Source organism: Anomaloglossus baeobatrachus, chromosome 6 (assembly GCF_048569485.1).
Source record: "Anomaloglossus baeobatrachus isolate aAnoBae1 chromosome 6, aAnoBae1.hap1, whole genome shotgun sequence".
In the NCBI taxonomy this organism is placed as follows: Eukaryota; Metazoa; Chordata; class Amphibia; order Anura; family Aromobatidae; genus Anomaloglossus; species Anomaloglossus baeobatrachus.
The window spans coordinates 42,637,487-42,660,440 of NC_134358.1; the positions used below are offsets into that span (position 1 = coordinate 42,637,487).

The 22,954-nt window shown below is 48.7% G+C and overlaps 1 protein-coding gene across 2 annotated transcripts in view; it reads left to right on the top strand.

Annotated features, from left to right (window-relative positions):
- Positions 1-22,751, top strand: part of WASHC5 (WASH complex subunit 5) — a 200,986-nt gene extending 178,235 nt beyond the window's left edge. For both annotated transcript variants that reach the window (XM_075352876.1, XM_075352877.1), the window contains 9 exons: positions 12,095-12,257; positions 13,012-13,114; positions 14,390-14,469; positions 16,058-16,161; positions 18,082-18,211; positions 18,298-18,394; positions 19,631-19,784; positions 19,865-19,952; positions 22,453-22,751. In XM_075352876.1, the coding sequence (XP_075208991.1) occupies positions 12,095-12,257; positions 13,012-13,114; positions 14,390-14,469; positions 16,058-16,161; positions 18,082-18,211; positions 18,298-18,394; positions 19,631-19,784; positions 19,865-19,952; positions 22,453-22,509 (976 nt within the window). In that variant the 3' untranslated portion in view covers positions 22,510-22,751. The remainder of the gene's footprint in view (positions 1-12,094; positions 12,258-13,011; positions 13,115-14,389; positions 14,470-16,057; positions 16,162-18,081; positions 18,212-18,297; positions 18,395-19,630; positions 19,785-19,864; positions 19,953-22,452) is intronic.
- Positions 22,752-22,954: the final 203 nt, after the last annotated feature.

Consider the following 22,954-nt stretch of genomic DNA (forward strand, 5'->3'; position numbering starts at 1 on the left):
TCTCAGCCCGGACCGTTGTATCGGTGGCTGATGGCACCTCTCTTAAGGATTCCACTGACCGCCAGATTGACCTTCTGGCCAAATCTGTGTATGAAGCTGCGGGGGCCTTGTTCTCCCCGACTTTTGCAGCAGTGTGGGCTCTCAAAGCCATCTCTGCTTCTCTAGAGGGGATGCATTCCCTCGCCAGGGAATCTATGCCCGAAATGGTTACCTTAACTTCTCAGGCTTCAGCTTTTTCATCCTATGCCATGTCTGCCATGCTGGAGGCTTCTCACCGCACTGCGGTGGCTTCGGCTAATTCCCTCGCTATCCGCAGGATCTTGTGGCTTCGAGAGTGGAAGGCAGATGCCTCTTCAAAGAAGTACCTTGCTGGACTCCCTTTTGCTGGGTCCCGGCTGTTCGGTGAACAGCTGGATGAAATTATTAAGGAGGCTACTGGCGGGAAGAGTACTTCCATGCCACAAACTAAAACCAGGAAACCTGTCCAGGGCAGGAACCAGTCGAGGTTTCATTCCTTTCGTTCCTCCAACTGGTCGTCCTCTAAGCCCTCGGCCTCGTCCACTAACTCAGCCAAGGACCAGAAATCCAACTGGCGCCCAAAAGCGCATCCACAAAAGACCGCAGGAGGTGCTGCCGCCAAGGCAGCGTCCTCGTGACTATCTGCCCGCTCCAGCAACATCCTTAGTCGGTGGCAGGCTCTCCCACTTTGGCGACGCGTGGTTTCAACACGTCTCCGATCAGTGGGTGCGGGAGATCATCTCCCACGGCTACAGGATAGAATTCTCTTCCAGCCCGCCAAACAGATTTTTTCTGTCAACTCCCCCCTGCTCCAAGGCCGCCGCCTTCTCTCAGGCCGTGGCATCCTTGCAGGCCAACGGAGTAATTGTACCGGTTCCCGCCCGGGAACGGTTCAGAGGTTTCTACTCAAATCTCTTCCTAGTCCCCAAAAAGGATGGTTCCTTCCGGCCCATCCTGGATCTCAAGCTTCTCAACAAGCATGTTCAGGTGCGGCATTTTCGCATGGAGGCTCTGCGATCAGTCATTGCCTCAATGACCCAAGGGGATTTCCTGGCATCCATCGACATCAGAGATGCCTATCTGCATGTGCCAATTGCAGTTTCACACCAGCATTGGCTACGTTTTGCAATCGGAGAGGAACATTTCTAATTCGTGGCTCTCCCCTTCGGGTTAGCCACGGCCCCTCGGGTATTCACCAAGGTCATGGCAGCAGTGATTGCGGTTCTGCACCTCCAGGGGTTGGCAGTGATTCCTTACCTGGATGACCTTCTAGTCAAGGCTTCATCCAGCGCGGACTGTCAGCGGAGTGTCTCGCTCACTCTCGCCACTCTAGCCCAATTCGGGTGGCTTGTCAATCTTCCCAAATCCACTCTGACTCCGACCCAGAGTCTCACATACCTAGGGATGCAGTTCGAGACTCTGCCGGCACTTGTGAAGTTGCCCTTAGTCAAACAGCAGTCCCTCCAACTGGCGGTGCGCTCTCTGCTGAGGCCCCGCCGTTATTCCCTCAGGCGCCTGATGCAGGTGCTGGGTCAGATGGTGGCGTCAATGGAGGCTGTTCCCTTTGCCCAGTTACATCTGCGTCCCCTGCAGCTGGACATTCTCCGCTGTTGGGACAAGCGGCCTTCCTCCTTGCACAGGTTAGTGGCTCTGTCGCCACAGACCAGGAGCTCTCTTCAGTGGTGGCTTCGGCCCCTCTCTCTGTCTTAGGGGCGCTCCTTTCTGGCCCCATCCTGGGTGATCCTCGCCACGGATGCCAGTCTATCCTGCTGGGGAGCGGTATATCTCCACCACAGAGCACAGGGCACTTGGACTCCGTCCGAGTCAGCCCTTTCGATCAATCTGCTGGAAACCAGAGCCGTGCTTCTGGCTCTCCTAGCTTTTCACCACCTGTTGGCGGGCAAGCACATCCGAGTCCAGTCAGACAACGCGACAGCGATTGCCTACATCAATCACCAAGGCGGGACACGCAGCCGCCTGGCAATGATGGAGGTACAACGCATCCTTCAATGGGCGGAGGACTCCAAGTCCACCATATCCGCAGTCCACATCCCAGGCGTGGACAACTGGTAGGCAGATTATCTCAGCCGTCAAAGCATGGACGGTGGCGAGTGGTCCCTGCACCCAGCAGTGTTTCAGTCGATCTGCCGCAAATGGGGCACTCCGGACGTGGACCTAATGGCATCCCGTCACAACAACAAGGTTCCTGTTTACGTGGCTCGCTCCCACGATCCTCAGGCATTCGCCGCGGACGCTCTGGTTCAAGACTGGTCCCAGTTTCGTCTGTCCTACGTGTTTCCTCCTCTAGCTCTCTTGCCCAGAGTCCTGCGCAAGATCAGAATGGAGGGCCGTCGAGTCATCCTCATTGCTCCGGACTGGCCCAGGCGAGCTTGGTACCCAGACCTGCTCCATCTGTCCGTAGAGGTGCCGTGGCATCTTCCGGACCGTCCAGACCTTCTCTCACAAGGTCCGTTTTTCCGCCAGAATTCTGCGGCTCTCAGATTGACAGCGTGGCTCTTGAGTCCTGGATCTTGACGGCTTCTGGTATCCCTCCTGAAGTTATCTCCACTATGACTCGGGCCCGTAAGTCTTCCTCCGCCAAGATCTATCACAGGACTTGGAAAATTTTCCTGTCCTGGTGTCGCTCTTCCGGCCTTCCTCCTTGGCCTTTTTCCTTGCCGACCCTTCTGTCCTTTCTACAGTCCGGTCTGCAGCTGGGACTGTCCCTCAACTCTCTCAAGGGACAAGTCTCGGCTCTGTCAGTGCTTTTCCAGCGGCGTATCGCCCGGCTGGCTCAGGTCCGCACCTTCATGCAGGGTGCGTCTCACATCATTCCACCTTACCGGCGGCCCTTGGACCCCTGGGACCTCAATTTGGTTCTCACGGTTTTGCAGAAACCCTCCTTTGAGCCTCTTAGGGAGGTTTCTTTGTTTCGTCTTTCACAGAAAGTGGTCTTTCTAGTGGCCATAACTTCCCTCAGGAGAGTCTCCGATTTGGCTGCGCTCTCTTCGGAGTCACCTTTTTTGGTTTTTCATCAAGATAAAGTGGTACTCCGTCCGACTCCGGACTTTCTTCCTAAGGTGGTCTCTCCTTTCCACCTTAACCAGGACATTACCCTACCTTCCTTTTGTCCGGCTCCTGTTCATCGCTTTGAAAAAGCGCTGCATACTCTGGATCTGGTGCGTGCTCTCCGGATCTATGTGTCTCGCACCGCTGCTCTTAGGCGGTGCACCTCTCTTTTTGTGCTAACCACAGGTCGGCGCAAGGGCCTCTCTGCTTCTAAGCCGACCTCAACCCGTTGGATTAGATTTCGGACGCCTACCAGAGTACTCAGGTGCCTCCCCCGCCGGGGATCAAAGCACACTCGACCAGAGCTGTCGGTGCCTCTTGGGCTTTTAGGCACCAGGCTACGGCTCAACAAGTCTGTCAGGCTGCCACTTGGACTAGCCTGCATACCTTCTCGAAGCACTACCAAGTGCATGCTCTTGCTTCGGCAGATGCGAGCTTGGGCAGACTCATCCTTCAGGCGGCTGTCGCCCATTTGTGAAGTTAGGTTCTGCCTACTTCTTAGTTTTTCTGTTTATTCCCACCCAGGGACTGCTTTGGAAAGTCCCATGGTCTGGGTCTCCCATAGGAACGATAAAGAAAAAGACAATTTTGTTTACTTACCGTAAATTCTTTTCTTTGTCGCTCTATTGGGAGACCCAGACAATTGGGGTGTATAGGCTATGCCTCCGGAGGCCGCACAAAGTATTACACTCAAAAGTGTTAAGCCCCTCCCCTTCTGCCTATACACCCCCCGTGCTCCCACGGGCTCCTCAGTTTTTTGCTTTGTGCGAAGGAGGTCAGACACGCACAGCACAGCTCCACAGATTAGTCAGCAGCAGCTGCTGACTATGTCGGTTGGAAGAAAAGTGGGCCCATATAGGGCCCCCAGCATGCTCCCTTCTCACCCCACTCTTGTCGGGTGTTGTTAAGGTTGAGGTATCCATTGCGGGTACGGAGGCTGGAGCCCACATGCTGCTTTCCTTCCCCATCCCCCTCAGGGCTCTGGGTGAAGTGGGATCCTATCGGTCTCCAGGCACTGAGACCGTGCTTCATCCACAACTCCTATGGAGCCTGCTGGAAGGAGCCGGGTACCGTTCAGGGACATGGCCCTGCTACGTGAAGGTACTCTGTATCCCTGTGGGGACCGCGCACGGCAACACCTCAGCTTTGCTGGGTGTGCTAGTGCACCGGGGGACCGGTTTAAACTGTGCCATTACACACTCAGCGTCGCTGAGTGTGTTTATATGTAGGGACTACCGCGCTAACCGCCGCTGCCATGGGAAACTGCGGCGCGGCTGGGACTTGTAGTTCGCCGGGGACTTCGGCGTTAGCCGCGCTTTTACGGCGGCCACGCTTATACTCGAGTCCCCGGCTTGGCTTGCGGCCTAGTTTCCCTTTCTCCCGCCCTCAGCCCTGACAGGCAGGGGAAGGGCGGGACGCTGCACGGAAGAGCAGCACTGAGGGCTGGAGTATGATTTCCATACTCCACCCCCCTCACTGTGCACAGTGTGAGCACCTCGGCTACGCCCACGGCTCCCTCCTCTCGTCAGGACGCCGCAGCCATTTCCTGTCAGCTCCTACGACGCTGCAGAGAGGGACAAACCCTGAGAGACCCAGACACGGTCTCTGGTGGCCTCATAACCGCTTTAGGCGGATGGTAAGCAGCACCTGGGGTGCTAGCCTCATGGTGCTGTAGTGTACTGATACATTATTTGTTTTTAAAAAAAGAGAAAAAAAAGAGAAAAAAAGGGAACCAGCACGATCTGAAATTGGCATGCATCATATAAAAAGTGAAAATTCACAAATTTATTCCAACTGTACTATAATAAAAAAATGAGATTTTTAGCAAATAATTGATCAATTTTTTGAGCCACCCCTGCCAACGTCACGGCAAATCTCAATAGGGGGGTCCTACTCTACATTCTGTATTTCATGTGCCATGCGGCCTCCTAGATAAAGTTAAAAGCAGAACCATAATGGAGCACACATACCTGCAACCTGTATATAGCCGCTTCCATGTTGCAAAAAAGGCACTTGTGGATAGAGACCAGCCCAGGTCCCAGCATGTGGAGCAAGCTCTGCACCATACCAGGACTATATCAGAACTGATCCTCCCAGTGTCAAAAAGCAACCATTGATAAAGGCGGACCAGATCCAAGAATGGTGCTTAATTAGCATTGCCTGTGGAAAGGGGTGAGGTAACTGAGTCTGAACAGCTACCAACAGGAGGAATATATTGCAAGCCAAAATCAGGCGTGCATGGTATGGTGTTGGTCAGACACCAGATTTGTAGCATAACTACGGTCAAAACAGAGAAAAAAAGGGAACCAGCACGATCTGAAATTGGCATGCATCATATAAAAAGTGAAAATTCACAAATTTATTCCAACTGTACTATAATAAAAAAATGAGATTTTTAGCAAATAATTGATCAATTTTTTTGAGCCACCCCTGCCAACGTCACGGCAAATCTCAATAGGGGGGTCCTACTCTACATTCTGTATTTCTGTACACATTCAGTTGCCTCACCCCTTTCCACAGGCAATGCTAATTAAGCACCATCTTGGATCTGGTCCGCCTTTATCAATGGTTGCTGTTTGGCACTGGGAGGATCAGTTCTGATATAGTCCTGGTATGGTGCAGAGCTTGCTCCACATGCTGGGACCTGGGCTGGTCTCTATCCACAAGTGCTTTTTTGCAACATAGAAGCGGTTATATACAGGTTACAGGTATGTGTGCTCTATTATGGTTCTGCTTTTAACTTTATCTAGGAGGCCGCATGGCACATGAAATACAGAATGTAGAGTAGGACCCCCCTATTGAGATTTGCCGTGACGTTGGCAGGGGTGGCTCAAAAAATTGATCAATTATTTGCTAAAAATCTCATTTTTTTTATTGTAGTACAGTTGGAATAAATCTGTGAATTTTCACTTTTTATATGATGCATGCCAATTTCAGATCGTGCTGGCTCCCCTCTCTCATTATTTGTTTTTAGTATATATTTTACACTGTATGAGCACAGTTCATTCTGGCTATATACCCTAGTGTGTTACTCAGGGAAAACAATAGCATGGCGCCCACAAAAGGCAGGGGTGCCAAAAACACAGGCTTATTATGCTGCCTGCGTCGCTTGTACGACCCAGCTGCCGGCAAGTTCCATTGACCCTCATTGTGTGCAATGTTTGGCCCCTGTGACACTTTTTCAGCCAGGGCCTCTGCTAAGAGGGGCCCAGGGGGAGCCACCTGTTGACACTGTCCTAGTGACGGGGACGGAGTTTGCAAAACTCTCTGAGACTATGGCTAAGATACTAGAAGCCTTGCAGTACAGGCCGGTATCTCAGCAAAGGGACTCTGTTGAATCATTGTTCCCTGGCCCCCCTCAGTTGGACCACCAAGGGGTATCTCATACATCCCAGGCTGAGGGTTCTGACTTAGACCCCAGCCCCAGACCGACTAAGCGGGCTCGCTTAGAATTTCCCTCGACATCATATTGTTCAGGGTCTCAGCGAGGGGAATCTCTGGTTGATACTGTGGAGACAGCTGATCAGGATTCTGATCCTGAGGGCGCTCTCAATCTTAATACTCCAGACGGGGACGCCATACTGAACGTTCTTATTGCGTCCATCGATCAAATGCTGGATATTTCTCCCTCAGCTCCTCCGGCGGAGGAGTCAGCTTCTCTTACACCGAGTATGTTTCTAGACCACTCTGATTTCAGAGAGGCAGTCCAGAATCATCATGCTTGTCCAGATAAGCGTTTTTTCTAAGCGCCTTAAGGATACACGTTATCCTTTTCCCCCTGACGTGGTTAAAGGTTGGACTCAGTGTCCCAAAGTGGATCCTCCAATCTCCAGACTGGCGACTAGATCCATACTTGCAGTGGACGAGGGGGCCTCGTTCAAGGATGCCACTGACAGGCAGATGGAGCTCTGGTTGAAATCCATCTATGAAGCTATCGGAGCTTCTTTTGCCCCAGCATTCGCAGCTGTATGGGCGCTACAAGCTATCTCAGCAGGTCAAGCAAAAATTGAAGCAGCCACATGCACGGCCGCGCCACAAGTGGCATCCATTACCACCCAGACCTCGGCAATTGCGTCTTACGCTATTATTGCTGTCCTGGACTCTGTGAGCCGTACGGCGGTCGCGGCCGCCAATTCGGTGGTACTCCGCAGGGCCTTGTGGCTACGGGAATGGAAGGCAGATTCTGCTTCCAAAAAGCGCTTAACCAGTTTGCCAATTTCTGGCGACAGGCTGTTTGGCGAGCGTCTGGATGAAATCATCAAACAATCCAAGGGAAAGGATACATCCTTACCCCAGTCCAAACAGGACATACCCCAACGGAGGAGAGGGCAGTCGAGGTCTCGGTCCTTTCAGGGCGTGGGCAGGTCCCAATTCTCCTCGTCCAAAAGGTCTCAGAAACAACAAAGGAACTCTGATGCATGGCGGTCTAAGTCACGTCCTTAATAGGCCACCGGAGGCGCCGCTAACAAAGCGGCTTCCTCATGACTTTCGACCTCCTCTAGTAGCATCCTCGGTCGGTGGCAGGCTTTCCCGCTTTTGCGACACCTGGCTGCCACAAATAAAAGACCGCTGGGTGAGAGACATTCTGTCTCACGGTTACAAGATAGAGTTCACCTCTCGTCCCCCGACTCGATTCTTCAGGTCATCCCCGCCTCACTAGCGAGCCGAGGCTCTTCTGCAGGCGCTGCGCACTCTGAAGGCAGAAGGAGTGGTGATCCCGGTTCCTCTTCAGCACCTGAGCCACGGTTTTTACTCCAACTTGTTTGTGGTCCCAAAAGAGGACGGGTCTTTCCGCCCGGTCCTGGACCTGAAACTGCTCAACAAACATGTAAAAACCAGACGGTTCAGGATGGAATCCCCCCGCTCCGTCATCACCTCAATGTCCCAAAGAGATTTCCTTGCATCGATCGATATCAAAGATGCTTATCTCCACGTACCGATTGCTCCAGAGGTTATGGCTACTGTAGTAGCGGTCCTCCACTCTCAGAATCACTCGGTGATTCCGTACTTGGATACTGATCAAGGCACCCTCTCAAGAGGCATGCCAACACAGCCTCGACACTACCCTGGAGTCTCTCCAGGGTGTCGGGTGGATCATCAATTTTAAAAAGTCAAATCTGGCACCGGCCCAATCGCTGACATATCTTGGCATGGAGTTTCATTCCCTCTCAGCGATAGTGAAGCTTCCGCTGATCAAGCAGTAGTCACTACAGAAAGGGGTACAATCTCTCCTTCAAGGCCAGTCACACCCCTTGAGGCGCCTCATGCACTTCCTGGGGAAGATGGTGGCAGCAATGGAGGCAGTCCCTTTCACGCAGTTTCACCTGCGTCCCCTTCAATGGGACATCCTACGCAAATGGGACAGGAAGCCGACGTCCCTCGACAGGACCGTCTCCCTCTCTCAGGCGACCAAAGCTTCCCTTCGGTGGTGGCTTCTTCCCGCTTCATTATCGAAAGGGATATCCTTCCTACCCCCATCCTGGGAAGTGGTCACGACAGACGCGAGTCTGTCAGGGTGGGGAGCGGTTTTTCTCCACCACAGGGCTCAGGGTACGTGGACCCAGCAAGAGTCCTCGCTTCAGATCAACGTTCTGGACATACGGGCAGTGTATCTTGCCCAGAAAGCGTTCCAGCAGTGGCTGGAGGGCAAGCAGATCCGAATTCAGTCGGACAATTCCACAGCGGTGGCATACTTCAACCACGAAGGCGACACACGCAGCCGGCAAGCCTTCCAGGAAGTCCGGCGGATTTTGATGTGGGTGGAAGCCACGGCATCCACCATATCCGCAGTTCACATCCCAGGCGTGGAAAACTGGGAAGCAGATTATTTCAGTTGCCAGGGCATGGACGCAGGGGAATGGTCCCTTCACCCGGACGTGTTTCAGGAGATCTGTTGCTGCTGGGGGGTGCCGGACGTCGACCTCATGGCGTCCCGGCACAACAACAAGGTACCAATGTTCATGGCACGGTCTCAAGATCCCAGAGCTCTGGCGGCAGACGCCTTAGTTCAGGATTGGTCGCAGTTTCAGCTCCCTTATGTGTTTCCTCCGCTGGCACTGTTGCCCAGAGTGTTACGCAAGATCAGGACCGACTGCCGCCGCGCCATCCTCGTCGCTCCAGACTGGCCAAGGTGGTCGTGGTACCCGGATCTGTGGCATCTCACGGTCGGCCGACCGTGGACACTACCAGACCAAACAGACTTGCTATCTCGAGGGCCGTTTTTTCCATCTGAATTCTGCGGCCCTCAACCTGACTGTGTGGCCATTGAGTCCTGGACCCTAGCGTCTTCAGGGTTATCTCAAGACGTCATTGCCACTATGAGACAGGCTAGGAAACCAACGTCCGCCAAGATCTACCACAGGACGTGGAAAATTTTCCTGTCGTGGTGCTCTGCTCAGGGTTTTTTCTCCCTGGCCTTTTGCCTTGCCCACTTTTCTGTCCTTCTTTCAATCTGGACTGGAAAAGAGTTTGTCGCTCGGCTCCCTTAAGGGACAAGTCTCAGCGCTCTCTGTGTTTTTCCAGAAGCGCCTAGCCAGGCTTCCACAGGTACGCACGTTTCTGCAGGGGGTTTGTCAAATCGTTCCACCTTACAAGCGGCCGTTAGAACCCTGGGATCTAAACGGGGTTCTGATGGTTCTTCAGAAACCACCATTCAAGCCAATGAGAGATATTTCCCTCTCACAACTTTCGCAGAAAGTGGTTTTTTCTAGTAGCAGTCACTTCTCTTCGGCGAGTGTCTGAGCTAGCAGCATTGTCGTGCAAAGCCCCTTTCCTGGTGTTTCACCAGGACAAGGTGGTTCTACGTCCGGTTCCGGATTTTCTCCCTAAGGGGGTATCCTCCTTTCATCTCAATCAGGATATCTCCTTACCTTCTTTTTATCCTCATCCAGTTCACCAATGTGAAAAGGATTTGCACTTGTTAGATTTGGTGAGAGCACTCAAACTCTACTTTTCTCGTACGGCGCCCCTGCGCCGCTCGGATGCACTCTTTGTCCTTGTCGCTGGCCAGCGTAAAGGGTCACAGGTTTCCAAATCAACCCTGGCTCGGTGGATCAAGGAGCCAATTATCGAAGCTTACCGTTCGGCTGGGCTTCCGGTTCCATCAGGGCTGAGGGCTCATTCTACCAGAGCCGTGGGCGCATCCTGGGCTTTGAGGCACCAGGCTGCGGCTCAGCAGGAGTGTCAGGCGGCTACCTGGTCGAGCCTGCACACTTTCACGAAACACTATCAGGTGCATACCTATGCTTCGGCGGATGCCAGCCTAGGTAGACGAGTCCTTCAGGCGGCGGTTGCCCACCTGTAGGAAAGGGCCGTTTTACGGCTCTCTTACGAGGTATTATTTTACCCACCCAGGGACTGCTTTTGGACGTCCCAATTGTCTGGGTCTCCCAATAGAGCGACAAAGAAGAAGGGAATTTTGTTTACTTACCGTAAATTCCTTTTCTTCTAGCTCTAATTGGGAGACCCAGCACCCGCCCCTGTTTTTTTGTGTACACATGTTGTTCATGTTGAATGGTTTCAGTTCTCCGATATTCCTTCGGATTGAAGTTACTTTAAACCAGTTTATAATTCTTTTTCCTCCTTCTTGCTTTTGCACCAAAACTGAGGAGCCCGTGGGAGCACGGGGGGTGTATAGGCAGAAGGGGAGGGGCTTAACACTTTTGAGTGTAATACTTTGTGCGGCCTCCGGAGGCATAGCCTATACACCCCAATTGTCTGGGTCTCCCAATTAGAGCTAGAAGAAAAGGAATTTACGGTAAGTAAACAAAATTCCCTTCTTTCTTATAGTTCCGTATTGGGAGACCCAGCTCCCTCCCTGTTGCCTGTTGGCAATTTCTTGTTCCGCGTGTTATCACCGGCTGTTGTCGTGGACAGAGTCTCCGGTTGTTACGGCTCTTGCTCTGTTCTACTTGTGGGTGGCTATTCTCCTTCGGCTTTTGCACTAAACTGGGTGGGTCTGCTCACCAGGGGGTGTATAAGCTCAGAGGGAGGAGCTACACTTTTAAGTGTAGTACTTTGTGTGTCCTCCGGAGGCAGAAGCTAAACACCCATGGTCTGGGTCTCCCAATACGGAACTATAAGAAAAAGAATTTACGGTAAGTAAACAAAATTCTCTTTTTTCAGATTATAACATGCACTTTTCCTTCCAAATAATTTGGGAGGAAAATAAGTGCATCTTATAATCTGAATGTAGCTTACTTGGGGAGTGGTGAAGAATGGTGACAGGAGGCAGGGACGATGCTGCGGGCTGTGCGGCGCTGCTCTGCGTGGCGGGCGGTGCTGCTCTGTGGCTTCATTGACCATCCTGAAGACGTTGGCGGTGTGCGCTTCAAATACTGGAGCTCTTGGCTCAAGATTTTATCTGCGCATGCGCTGCCTTCGGCCTATTGAAGTCCCAGCTGTGGACTTCAGGAAAATTGCGCCCGGAGGTGGCGCGTGCGCAGACGACATCTCGGCTTGTCATTGAGCTGATTACTCAGTCTCCGCACGTGCCAACTCTGGGCGCCATTTCTTTGAAGCTGACAGTTCCTTGATGGTCTCTCTGCCTCACAGTGCTCGCAGCGAGCATCCAGGACTCTTGCAGCATTGCCCTGCACCACGACTGCCCCTGCCGCCTGTGACCTCCTCTTCACCACCGCTGCGCACCCCAAACACACACCCTTGCCCCGGTAAGACAGCACCTGATTAGAAGACGGACACCATTTTATTTTTTTCCTTTTTTTTTTTTTTTTTTTTCTCTAATTTGGTGTGCGTCTTATATAACGAAAAATATGAAGAAGTGGCTCAAACAAGGATTTATGTGGCCTAGACTAAACCGCCTGTCTAGAGCCATCACATGTGGCTCTTGAGCAATTATCCCCATGTACAATCGGCTGATTCTGCTCTTTTCCGCCCCCTGCACATCCTAATAGATGTGTATCGTGTCACTGTAGTGTGCTGCTGTCTTAAATCTCCCCACGGTGATACATTTGGGATAACTTATAGTTTCCTTGTGTTTTCTTTTCAGGGTAACTTGTTACATAGATCAGATGAACACTTGGTACGACGTGAGAACTCACCAGGAGGTGACCAACAACCATCTCTTCTCCGAGATCCAGGACTCCCTGGGGACCTTTGGATTAAATGGTCTGGACAGGTTACTATGCTTCATGATTGTGAAAGAACTACAGGTAAAATTGAGACACTATCTCTGGACACTATTATTCCCTGTTATCACCTAGTTCACTATATGGATAAAGGCATTAGTTCACCGAGTCATTGAGTTCAAGGTTTTCATTTAATCTCATCGCCCCTGTAACAGGCTCCTTTCACTCGGTCTATACCTTCAAACCATTGTTGACCCTGATGTACAACATCTGGCCTCCATGCCGTCTGCCTTTACGAACATGTGACCGATCAGCTGGTGGTGCAGAGCTCATTGATACCAGTGCGTCCTGTAATAGGAGCCACCAGGGTAACAAGTCTTCCTCCTTAATCTTCCCCCATGACATGTGAGGGATATTATTGAGCAGTGGATGGAAACGCAGCCACGAATAGGACAGCCCTGTGGTCTCCTCCATAGACTTTCATTTCATTCAGATGTGGACAGATAGTTCTCACTGACACTGATGTCCCCTGAGCCTGCAGCTTGAATTTCTTTGGCGCTTAATTAGGGCTTATCCACAATCCGGACTATCCTGCGTTCTACACTTTTATCAATTTTTCTCTGCCATCCACATCCTCGGAGATTATCTACAGTGTCATGGGTTGTAAAGTTCTTGATTATGTTGTGCACCATGAACAAAGGAACATCAAGATCCTCTCAATATCATTACTCATATATAATGTAATTCTATAGAGTTGACTGATCTCCTCGTCCATGGACATGACCTTTCTCGTCGCTGTACATAACCTAGAGTCTGCCTCATCCCTTTCTTTTTCCAGAGCTTCCTCCGCTTATATCAGAGGGTTATTCTGAAGGACAAAACTGCTCAAGAGACACTTCGAGCGATGCAGAAAGTCGTCACCCCAATAAAGGGGATTGTAGGTAAGAGTTTAGAGTTTACTGAGGCCTGTCATGATGGGGTTTATTGATGAATAATGAAAGAGTTGGAGTACATTTACATGGGGGGATGGGGTATTAGCCACAAAATTAGAAATATTTTTCTCTCAACTGAAAAATCGGACCATACATAAATGTATCATGATGCTGAATAGAAGTAAGACTGATGGGACGTGAATACTATAGGTGAGATATATTATAACAAATAAAGGGACAGGTGCACTCTGCAATGCTAAGAGATAACCGAGAATATAAAAATATGAACATGCATTAATGCTGGGAAGAATCGTATAAAAATTGAATTACTTAGCATATAAAAAAGGCCGGTTTTATGTGAGCCCAACAGCCAACATCAAGGTGTATCTCCAATGCTAGGTTCCTTTATACTCTAATGCCTCTCTTTGGAGAGTGCACTGAGCACTGCTATACATAACAGTTTCCCTGACATTGGTGGTTAGGTCGTCTTTCATAAGACATGACATAGCCCTGTGTGAGCGCATGTTGCTGGCCATGAGGAATTGTTTGCAGAGACCTAAGCCCGTTTCACACATCCGGCATTTCGCCGGATCCGGCGCACTCCAGTACAGTGCAATACAGTACAATGGCATCACGGCACTCTCCGGTCACATGCTATCACGTGACCGGAGCTTGCCGCGATGCCATTGTACTGTATTGCATGGTACTGGAGTGTGCTGGATCCGGCGAAATGCCGGATGTGTGAAACAGGCCTTAGCTATAGAGGCTGAAGGCCTCCATCTCTGAGGGGGGGCAAAAATGCTCCTAGTTTCTTATAGGGAACCTGTCACCAGTTTTTTAGTGTATGAGCTAATCCCACCACCTTCCTTAGCACATATGCTGCATTCTAAAAAGTGGTACATTAGGCCCTGACCCCCCTGCATAGCCCCAAGAAAACCTTTTGAATAGCTCCTGCGCTGTATACAAATGCAACTGGTCGGGTCCAATGGATGTCTTTGCCACAGCTCCTGTCTCTCTTCCCTGATGGCAATCACCGTCCTCCTAATCTGATCGATGTGGATGACGTGCCCTGCGTCATCCACATAGCCAGACAAAATTTCGCACCTGTGCAGGCAGATCACGGTTCGCGCAAGCGCACTTTGCTTTGCCCTGCTTGGGGCAGAGCCTGAAACCTAACTGCCCTTGCGTCAGCAACAACAAGAGCAAAGTGCGCCTGCGCGAACCACAATATCCCTGCGCACGCGCGATGCAGCACTCAGGATCTTGTCCTTTGTTCCTTTGCAGCCAATTCTGCCAAAATTTATTCTTCTGCAATCACCAAAACACAGAAGATCTGGACACCTTATCTGGATGCTATAATGAAGGTGAGTGACGCTGCCATCTGCATACGTTATCAAATACTACTACATTTTGATGTTTAATGTACTATAACACTCTTAATATGTTTTAATGACATTGTCCCTCTCTATAGATTCCTCTCAGCAACTTTATTTACAACAAAAAAAATCTGTGGATGGGATTGAAAGTGAAGTGTCAGTCTTGGCTGACGACACCAAACTATGTAGGATGTTAAAAACTGACCTTGATAGTACAACATTACAAAATGATCTGGATAAGATGTCAGAATGGGCAGATACTTGGCAAATGAGATTTAATGTTGATAAATGTAAAGTAATGCACCTAGGACGGAGTAATGCTATAGCTGCGTATACATTAAATGGAAGTAAACTCAGAATTACAGAACAGGAGAAGGACTTGGGTATTCTCATTACAAATAAGCTGAGCAGCAGCACTCAATGTCAGGCAGCAGCTGCTAAAGCAAACAAGATTCTAGGGTGTATAAAAAGAGAGATTAGATCCCGTGATCCCAACGTATTGTTACCCCTCTATAAATCACTTGTAAGGCCACATCTGGAATACGGGATCCAGTTTTGGGCTCCACATTTTACAAATGACATTCAGAAGTTGGAGTCAGTTCAAAGGCGGCAACTAGACTACTACAAGGAATGGAGGCCGCCCGTATGATGAGAGGTTGAAAAAGTTAGATTTGTTTAGCTTAGAAAAAAGACGTCTCAGAGAAGATCTCATTTATATGTATAAATACATGTGTGGTCAATATAAAGGACTGGCACATGACTTATTCCTTCCAAAGACAATACTAAGGACCAGGGGGCACTCACTGCGAGTGGAAGAAAAGCGATTCCGGCAGCTAAATAGGAAAGGGTTCTTTACAGTTAGAGCAGTCAGACTGTGGAATGCCGACCACAAGAGGTAGTAATGGCAGACACTATAACAGCTTTTATATCAGGGCTGGATGATTTCCTCAGTACACAACATTGTCGGTTATAAATGATTTAGTGACAAAATATATAATTGGTGGAGGAAGGAGGAACTAGATGGACCGGAGGCTTTATCAACCTTTGTAACTATGTAACCTGTCGGCCTTTAGGGAGTTGTCCAGGATTGGAATAAGAGATCTGCTTTTGTTCCCCTAGAACTAGCGCCACTCTTAGGAATAGGCTTTGTCTGTTATTGCAAGTTAATGGTGCTGAACAGCAATACCAGGCTCAGTCCATGAACAAGAGCGGTGCTGGTCATGAGGGAAAACAGCAGATCCTACCTTCTAATTCTGAATATCCCCTACAACAGATAGCCGACCACTGTATTAACCCTTTACTGACATCTGACGTGATAGGGCGTCACATGTCAGGTGCCGACGTATGGAGAGGGCTCAGGCGCTGGCATCTTGCTGTAAACCGCAGCGGCTGGAGCTATCTGCAATCGTTGCTTTTTAGCCATTTAATTACCATCTGTGTTGGTTGCATCACTTGGCCAGAAGGTGGCGCCAGTTGGACACAATGCCTTGATATGCAGACTTTTCCTTTAAGCACTAAGCAGACTTTGCGCTCTCTCTCCCGGTCAATGCAGATCTGCTCTGCTTTTTCTTTGCAGGTAGGACAGATGCAGATTCTGCGGCAGCAAATTGCAAATGAATTAAATTACTCCTGTAAATTCGATTCCAAGCACCTGGCGGCCGCCCTGGACAACTTCAACGAGTAAGAGTCAGAAGTGGGATATCCTGGTATCAGAGTCCAGCGTGTGGCTCACAATAAATAAAATATCAGGGTCTTACATTTGGATATAACCTTTTATAGTTATAGAACTATCCATTATTAGCAGGACTCACAGGCTTTCTCTATAAATGGGCGAGGGAAGCAGGACTCACAGGTTTTTTCTGTAAGTGGATGGGGAAGCGGGACTCACAGGCTTTCTCTATAAGTGGGCGGGAGAAGCAGGACTCAGGCTTTCTATATAAGTGGGCAGGGAAGCAGGACACACAGCCTTTCTCTGAGTGGGCGGGGGAGCAGGACTCTCAGGCTTTCTCTATGAGTGGGCGGGGGAGCAGGACTCTCAGGCTTTCTCTATGAGTGGGCAGGGGAGCAGGACTCACAGGCTTTCTCTATGAGTGGGCGGGGGAGCAGGACTCTCAGGCTTTCTCTGAGTGGGCAGGGGAGCAGGACTCACAGGCTTTCTCTATGAGTGGGCGGGGAAGCAGGACTCACAGGCTTTCTCTATGAGTGGGCGGGGGAGCAGGACTCACAGGCTTTCTCTATAAATGGGCGGGGAAGTGACAGAAAAAGTTTTCGTAGACCTCGAGAGCTAAGAAGACGTTGTAGACAATCCGTTCCAAGCAAAGACTGAAGTTTATTCCGAGATAGCAACAGAGCAGATGAGACAGGTTAGCGGCACGAAGACACACGCAGGTGTCTTGCAGAACAGCAGAATTAGCAACAGATGAAGAAGTGTCCCCCGATAGGCGTGTGGGGGCTTTTATACATGCTAGACAAAGGAAAGCTCATACTGCAGGGAAAGGCGTACACATTAGAAAACAAAGAATATAATGATACATCATGACATTATTTACGAGCATTGCGGTAGAAACTTATCAGATCCCTATGGGCCTCCATGATACTTTTTAATTAATTCAGTAATGTTGTCATGGCTAACATCTCTGATCCTTGAAGGCGCTTCTACTTCACATAACTCTTCAAACACTGACAACTCTATTGACAACTTTGTTTCTTTATCAATTCAATATACCTACTATTCATGACTACACATCACCATCTATCAACTGACGCAATTGTATTCTTCTATTCGATTTAACCTTTTTTTCACTTTTTCCTATACTTGCTAATAACACTGATATCATCTCTTTCTCCTCTCTGGGGGGAGAACTCTAGCCAATGCATCTCATTAGCTGCAAAGTTAGTTTGCTCAGGTCTGCCCAAGATGGCTGTTAGATACAACATGGCTGCTCCGCATATTATGGCTGACTATTCTCTAACAGGAAGCAGGACTCACAGGCTTTCTCTATGATTGGGCGGGGGATCAGGACTCACAGGCTTTTCCTATAAGTGGATGGGGGAAGCAGGACTCAGGCTGTTTCTATAAGTGGACGAGTTAAGCAGGACTCACAGCTTTTTCTATAAGTGAGCTGGGAAGCAGGACTCACAGGCTTTCTCTATACGTGGGAAGGAGAAGCAGGACTCACAGGCTTTCTGTATAAGTGAGCGGGGAAGCAGGGCTCGCAGGCTTTCTCTATGAGTGGGAGCAGGACTCACAGGCTTTCTTTATAAGTAGGCAGGGGAAGCAGGACTCACAGGCTTTCTTTATAAGTAGGCAGGGGAAGCAGGACTCACAGGCTTCCTCTATAATTGGGCGGGGGAAGCAGGACTCACAGGCTTTCCCTATAAGTGGGCAGGGGAAGCAGGACTCTATATATTTCTTGGCTCAGTGTATGCCCCTCTCTCCTATGCAGCCCTCAGGTCAGAGTTAAGACATGTCTTCCCATCGTTGTCTATATGAGGGTTTGGTGGTCTGAGTTACACCTCCATATGATAGAACATTGTGCACAGTTGTCAGGATGAGGCATAGATAATATTATTACTTAGTGCTGTTTTTCTATTGTCCAGAGCCATTCTCTCTGACATCCAGGCACATTACAAGGACCCGTCCCTGCCGTGCCCCAAGGAGGACAACACCCTGCTCTATGAGATCACTGCCTACCTAGAAGCTGCCGGGACACACAACCCCCTGAACAAGGTGACGGCTCCTCATTCTGATTATTTCCTATATTCACTTACTTCCGATCGGTAGATTCTGACCTCAGGATGTCTCTCTTCTTCCAGATTTACATCACCACTAAGCAATTGTCCTTCTTTCCCATTGTCAACTTCCTTTTCCTCATCGCTCAGTTACCAAAGTTGCAGTATAGCAAAAATCTGGGTAATGTACAATGTGCTGTAATTATGCTGTGCTCCAGTGGAATGCAATGTGTGACTCCTCAGATTATGCGGAACCATAAATCTCAGCAAACCATGAAAGACAAACAACAGACTTTATTAAACAAACAATTGAAAGTCAATGGTTTTAGACCACATATCAGCTTCTATTGTTTGGCCACACCCATCAGTCACTGGCCACACCTCCATGTACTGTTGTAACCCCACCCCCATTTTAAAAATTATAAATCAAGAGTGAGAGGATCTGCATTTGCAAAGTAAATTTAAAGGGATTCCACATGTCGGGGGAGACTGCTAAGGGGTCTTCAGGGTCACAGAGTCAAAGTCCAAATCAAATCTGCGCAGATGTATGTAAGAGATAAAATGACCACACAGAGACGTGCCTCTATGCGGGAGAGGCTCAATGTTCCTCTAATTCGTATATTATAAAATACACACAGTTATTTAGTTCAACATTGTCCCTGATTGGTCAGAGATAAACAGCAAAGTCTATGTAGTACGTCATCAGCCTGCTAGTGGCTTCCTAATACCAGTTTGAACCAGCTACTGAATACTTCTTTGTTCATTGTACATTTCGGCTGGCTTCATTATCTTTAACACCTTGCTGAGCATGAACAAGGAGTCAACATCCCACATGGTGTGAACCAACAGATTATAAATTCTTTCAGCATGTTATGAATACTTGCATTGTTCAGCCTAGTATAATTTGTTTCAATGACACATTCCAAAGGCAGCATCTGAACAATAATCATACAAACACAGATGCTCTTATTATACGGACAATTGATTCATAGCCTGGACCTTCACATACACAGTTAGAGAAGCCTGAATTCTTACACAGCGCATCATCACTCCATTAGTTATTTGTGTGTTGCATCTTATAACCTTTTACTTTTAATCCTTTCACAAAGTGTAACGTACATGTATATAGAGCAGGTTCATAAGTTGAGCCTGCACCATACCTGCTGATGCTGGTTGTGTTACACTGCCGATATTTGTCTGTAACAGCAGCGATCGGAGCTCAGCTCCGATCGCTGCTCATAACGCCTTTAATGCTACTGTTAATCTCTGACTTCAGCATTTAAAGCAAGTGAGGGACCGGTGGGTTACCTTGGCTACCATGTTGGTACTCCTGCCAAGTTTGTATTCCATGTATTGTGTGTTAGAATAGAATCCTTATATAAGAGTTTATCATGATATCGATGTATCTCATTGCCAGGTATGACGTGCAAGAAGCCGGCAGACGCCATTGACTGGCCGCCATTAGTACTCGGCCTTCTCACATTGCTAAAGCAGTTCCATTCCCGATACACCGAGCAATTCTTGGCACTTATTGGGCAATTCATTCGCTCATCAATGGAGCAGAGCACGAGGTGAGATGACCACAGCAAAAGGTCTGTTCTTCTCATGTGTACGGTCCAGAGGGATAGGCTCATTGTTTTGTTGGTTGCAGCCAGAAGATTCCAGAGATGCCGGCGGACGTGGTTGGCGCACTCATGTTCCTCGAAGATTATGTTCACTTCACCAAGCTGCCAAGGAAGGTTAGTGTCTACAGACAGTACGTTCAAACTACTTTCCCATAGCAAAAATATCAGTATTTTCACTTTTGGGGACATTTTCTTACTTTTATATCCATGTATATCTGGCTAGAAATCTTATAGTAATTGAGTCTCATTAATTTAGTACCAGATGTTTTAGACAGATTCATGAAATGAGACTTTTACCAAATGTCACTTGGTTTTTTTCTGCTTCTCCCATATCCTCTTCAAATAGTTTCCAGAGGACCTTTTACAATTTGGCGGATTTTTAGACAAAACGGTCGACTTTTTAAACAATTTATCACTTTTGGTGCTGAAAAATTATAAAAATTTGTTGAAGGGAACCTGTCTGGTGCAATATGCACCCAGAACTACGAGCAGTTTTGGATACATATTGCTAATCCCTGCCTAACCGTCCCAGGCTATAGTAGCACAAATGAAGGGATCTTGAGAATAACTATTTCAAAAGATCTTTTATGATATGGTAATGAGCGCAGGGACTAGTTACGAGGACGTTAGTTCAATTGGCTAGTCGGCCTCCTTAGCATGTAAGTACGCCTCTGTGGGTGTACTAACATGCTAATGAATGTGCAGCATCAGAGGATAGTTGTGCTCACCTCTCTACTACCATTGCGTCCGATGCTGGATTTTGGCTCAGTGGGCATGATCCCGGATTTTTGGTCATGCGCACTATGAAGCCGGGTGAACGGGTTCTGGCTTCAAACCCATGTAGTGTACATGACCGAAAGTCCGGGATCATATGCACTGAGCCAAAATCCAGCGTCGGACGCGATGGCAGCAGAAAGGTGAGTGAGATCATTCTCTGATGCTGTGCATTTATTAGCATTTTAGCACTCCCACGGGAGCATGCTTACATACCAAGGGGGTCGACTAGCCAACGGAACTAACGCCCTTGCCACTAGTCCCTGCGCTCATTAGCATATAATAATGGATCTTTAGAAATACCTTTCCTAAAGATCCTTGTAGCTATGCTACTAAATACAGGGACTGCTAGGCAGGGATTAGCAATATACTCCCAGAACTGCTCGTGGCTCTGGGTCCATATGGCACCTGACAGGTTCCCTTTAAAGATAAAAATGAAGATCAGGAAATCACAATTAATATATCAGGCCTTCAGTCTTCACATATCTGTTTTAGTTAATGCTTGCTTTTCACATATTTTTTTTATGCCTCTGTATTGTGGTGTTCCTTTTTGTTATTCCTCCTGGAAATGTAAAAAACAAATCAAACAAATGGCCGCTGAGTGATACCATTCCCCTTGGCACTGAACACACTTTTGAGTGATGACTGTGTCGATCTGTGAGAAGAAAAGCTGTATTGACAAAGGGAGTAGTAAAGACTGGTTGGGAATTTATTCACACATTTTCAGGAGAAATAACAGAAGGCTACTGCAATACAAGTGTTTTTGAGAAAAAAAGATGCTCCAGAAATATTATATGTTGGGGAATGCAAGTACAGTATATAATAACACAGAGATGTCAGGAGAGACGAAAGTCCTATTTAAAGGGATTTTCATATTGTTTCATTAAAGGTAACCAGTCATGGCTGAACCATCATGAATCACAGTCTAGCTCAGTTATTATAGCTTTCTGTCTTACTCCGAAATGCTGCATAGTGTAAAAAAAAGCATACTTTGAAAATCAGGCTGGGGACTGTGCGTCATGGATGACTAGTTCGAGGCTGATCCCTGGCGGCTTCTCTCCTCTCCACTCACCTTGTCACGTCCCCACCGGAGCCCGCTCCTGCGACTTCTGCTCCGATCGCCAGACAACGCCATGTTCCCACCATGGATAGTGCTGGTGATTGGAGAGGAGTCGGTGCCCGTGGCTCTGCGGAGCACAGGCTCCGCTCATCCACTAGGCTGGGTTTCCCTGGAACCTGCAGTACCACTGGCTGACTGTAGGTGGCGTGTGTGTCTTCCAGCTGACGTTGCCAACATTCACCTGCGGCCAATGGGAAGACACCACACCCTTATTCCCCCTCCTGTCACATGACTACTGCCAGAGATAGTTCTGTACTCCTGGCTTATGTGCTGTTTGTATGTTGATTCCTGTGCGCTGACCTTTGCTTGTTTTTTGACTACCCTCCTACCTGTCGTTTTTGTACCTTGCTGCCAGTTCCGGATTTGACCTCTGCTTTGTCTCCTAACTACGCCCTTGCCTGCCGATTCGGTTCCTGTTTTGCATCTCCTGGTTGTTGACCCTGCCTGACGACCACGGACTACAGCCTACCACAGGTAGTGATCTCTGGAGCTCTGTGTAATTCCAAATCCCTATATAGGGGTTAAAGGGTTGCAGAGTTCTTGGGGTCCTGCTTTGTGAGCGGCTTTTCTCTAGACTCCCCTTACAGCCAGTCTGTGTCTGTTGCTCCAATCAGGCATTACACCCCTAGACTGACATATGGTCATGGTGATCGGGGCGGGAAGAAAATGTCAGGGACAGCCTCAGACTTGTGTGATCGCCATATTTTTCTCTTCTCGCAGGTGGTGGACGCTCATGTGCCTAACTTCATCTTTGATGAGTTCAGAACAATCCTTTGAAGAGGAGATGACTATGAAGCTCACGTCCTATTGGTGTGAAAATATAGCGACCATACGGCGGACTGGGCCTCTGTAACGTTACTGGTCGTAATGACTATTCTCCTAGTTGGTCGCCGGATTAACACTCATTGACCCAATATGCCCTCCACAAAAGAACATTTCTTCATAAGCACTTATGCACATGGATAGTCATCCCTAAATGACTTTTAGGCAATAAACTAACAGATTTCATAATGAAATAAGTCTGACTTGATTGTTTCCAAGTTTTTCTGCCAGTGCAGGGTGAAGACCATAAGAGGGGTTTAATTAGGACATGACTTCTAGCAGTTGACCCTTAATTTTTTATGAAACATAGCTCCAATTCACCTCCAAACACATCCGACATGTTATGATTACAGATGAGCGGATCTGTAAAAGCTCGGCTGGATTTTAGTTAAAAGTTCGG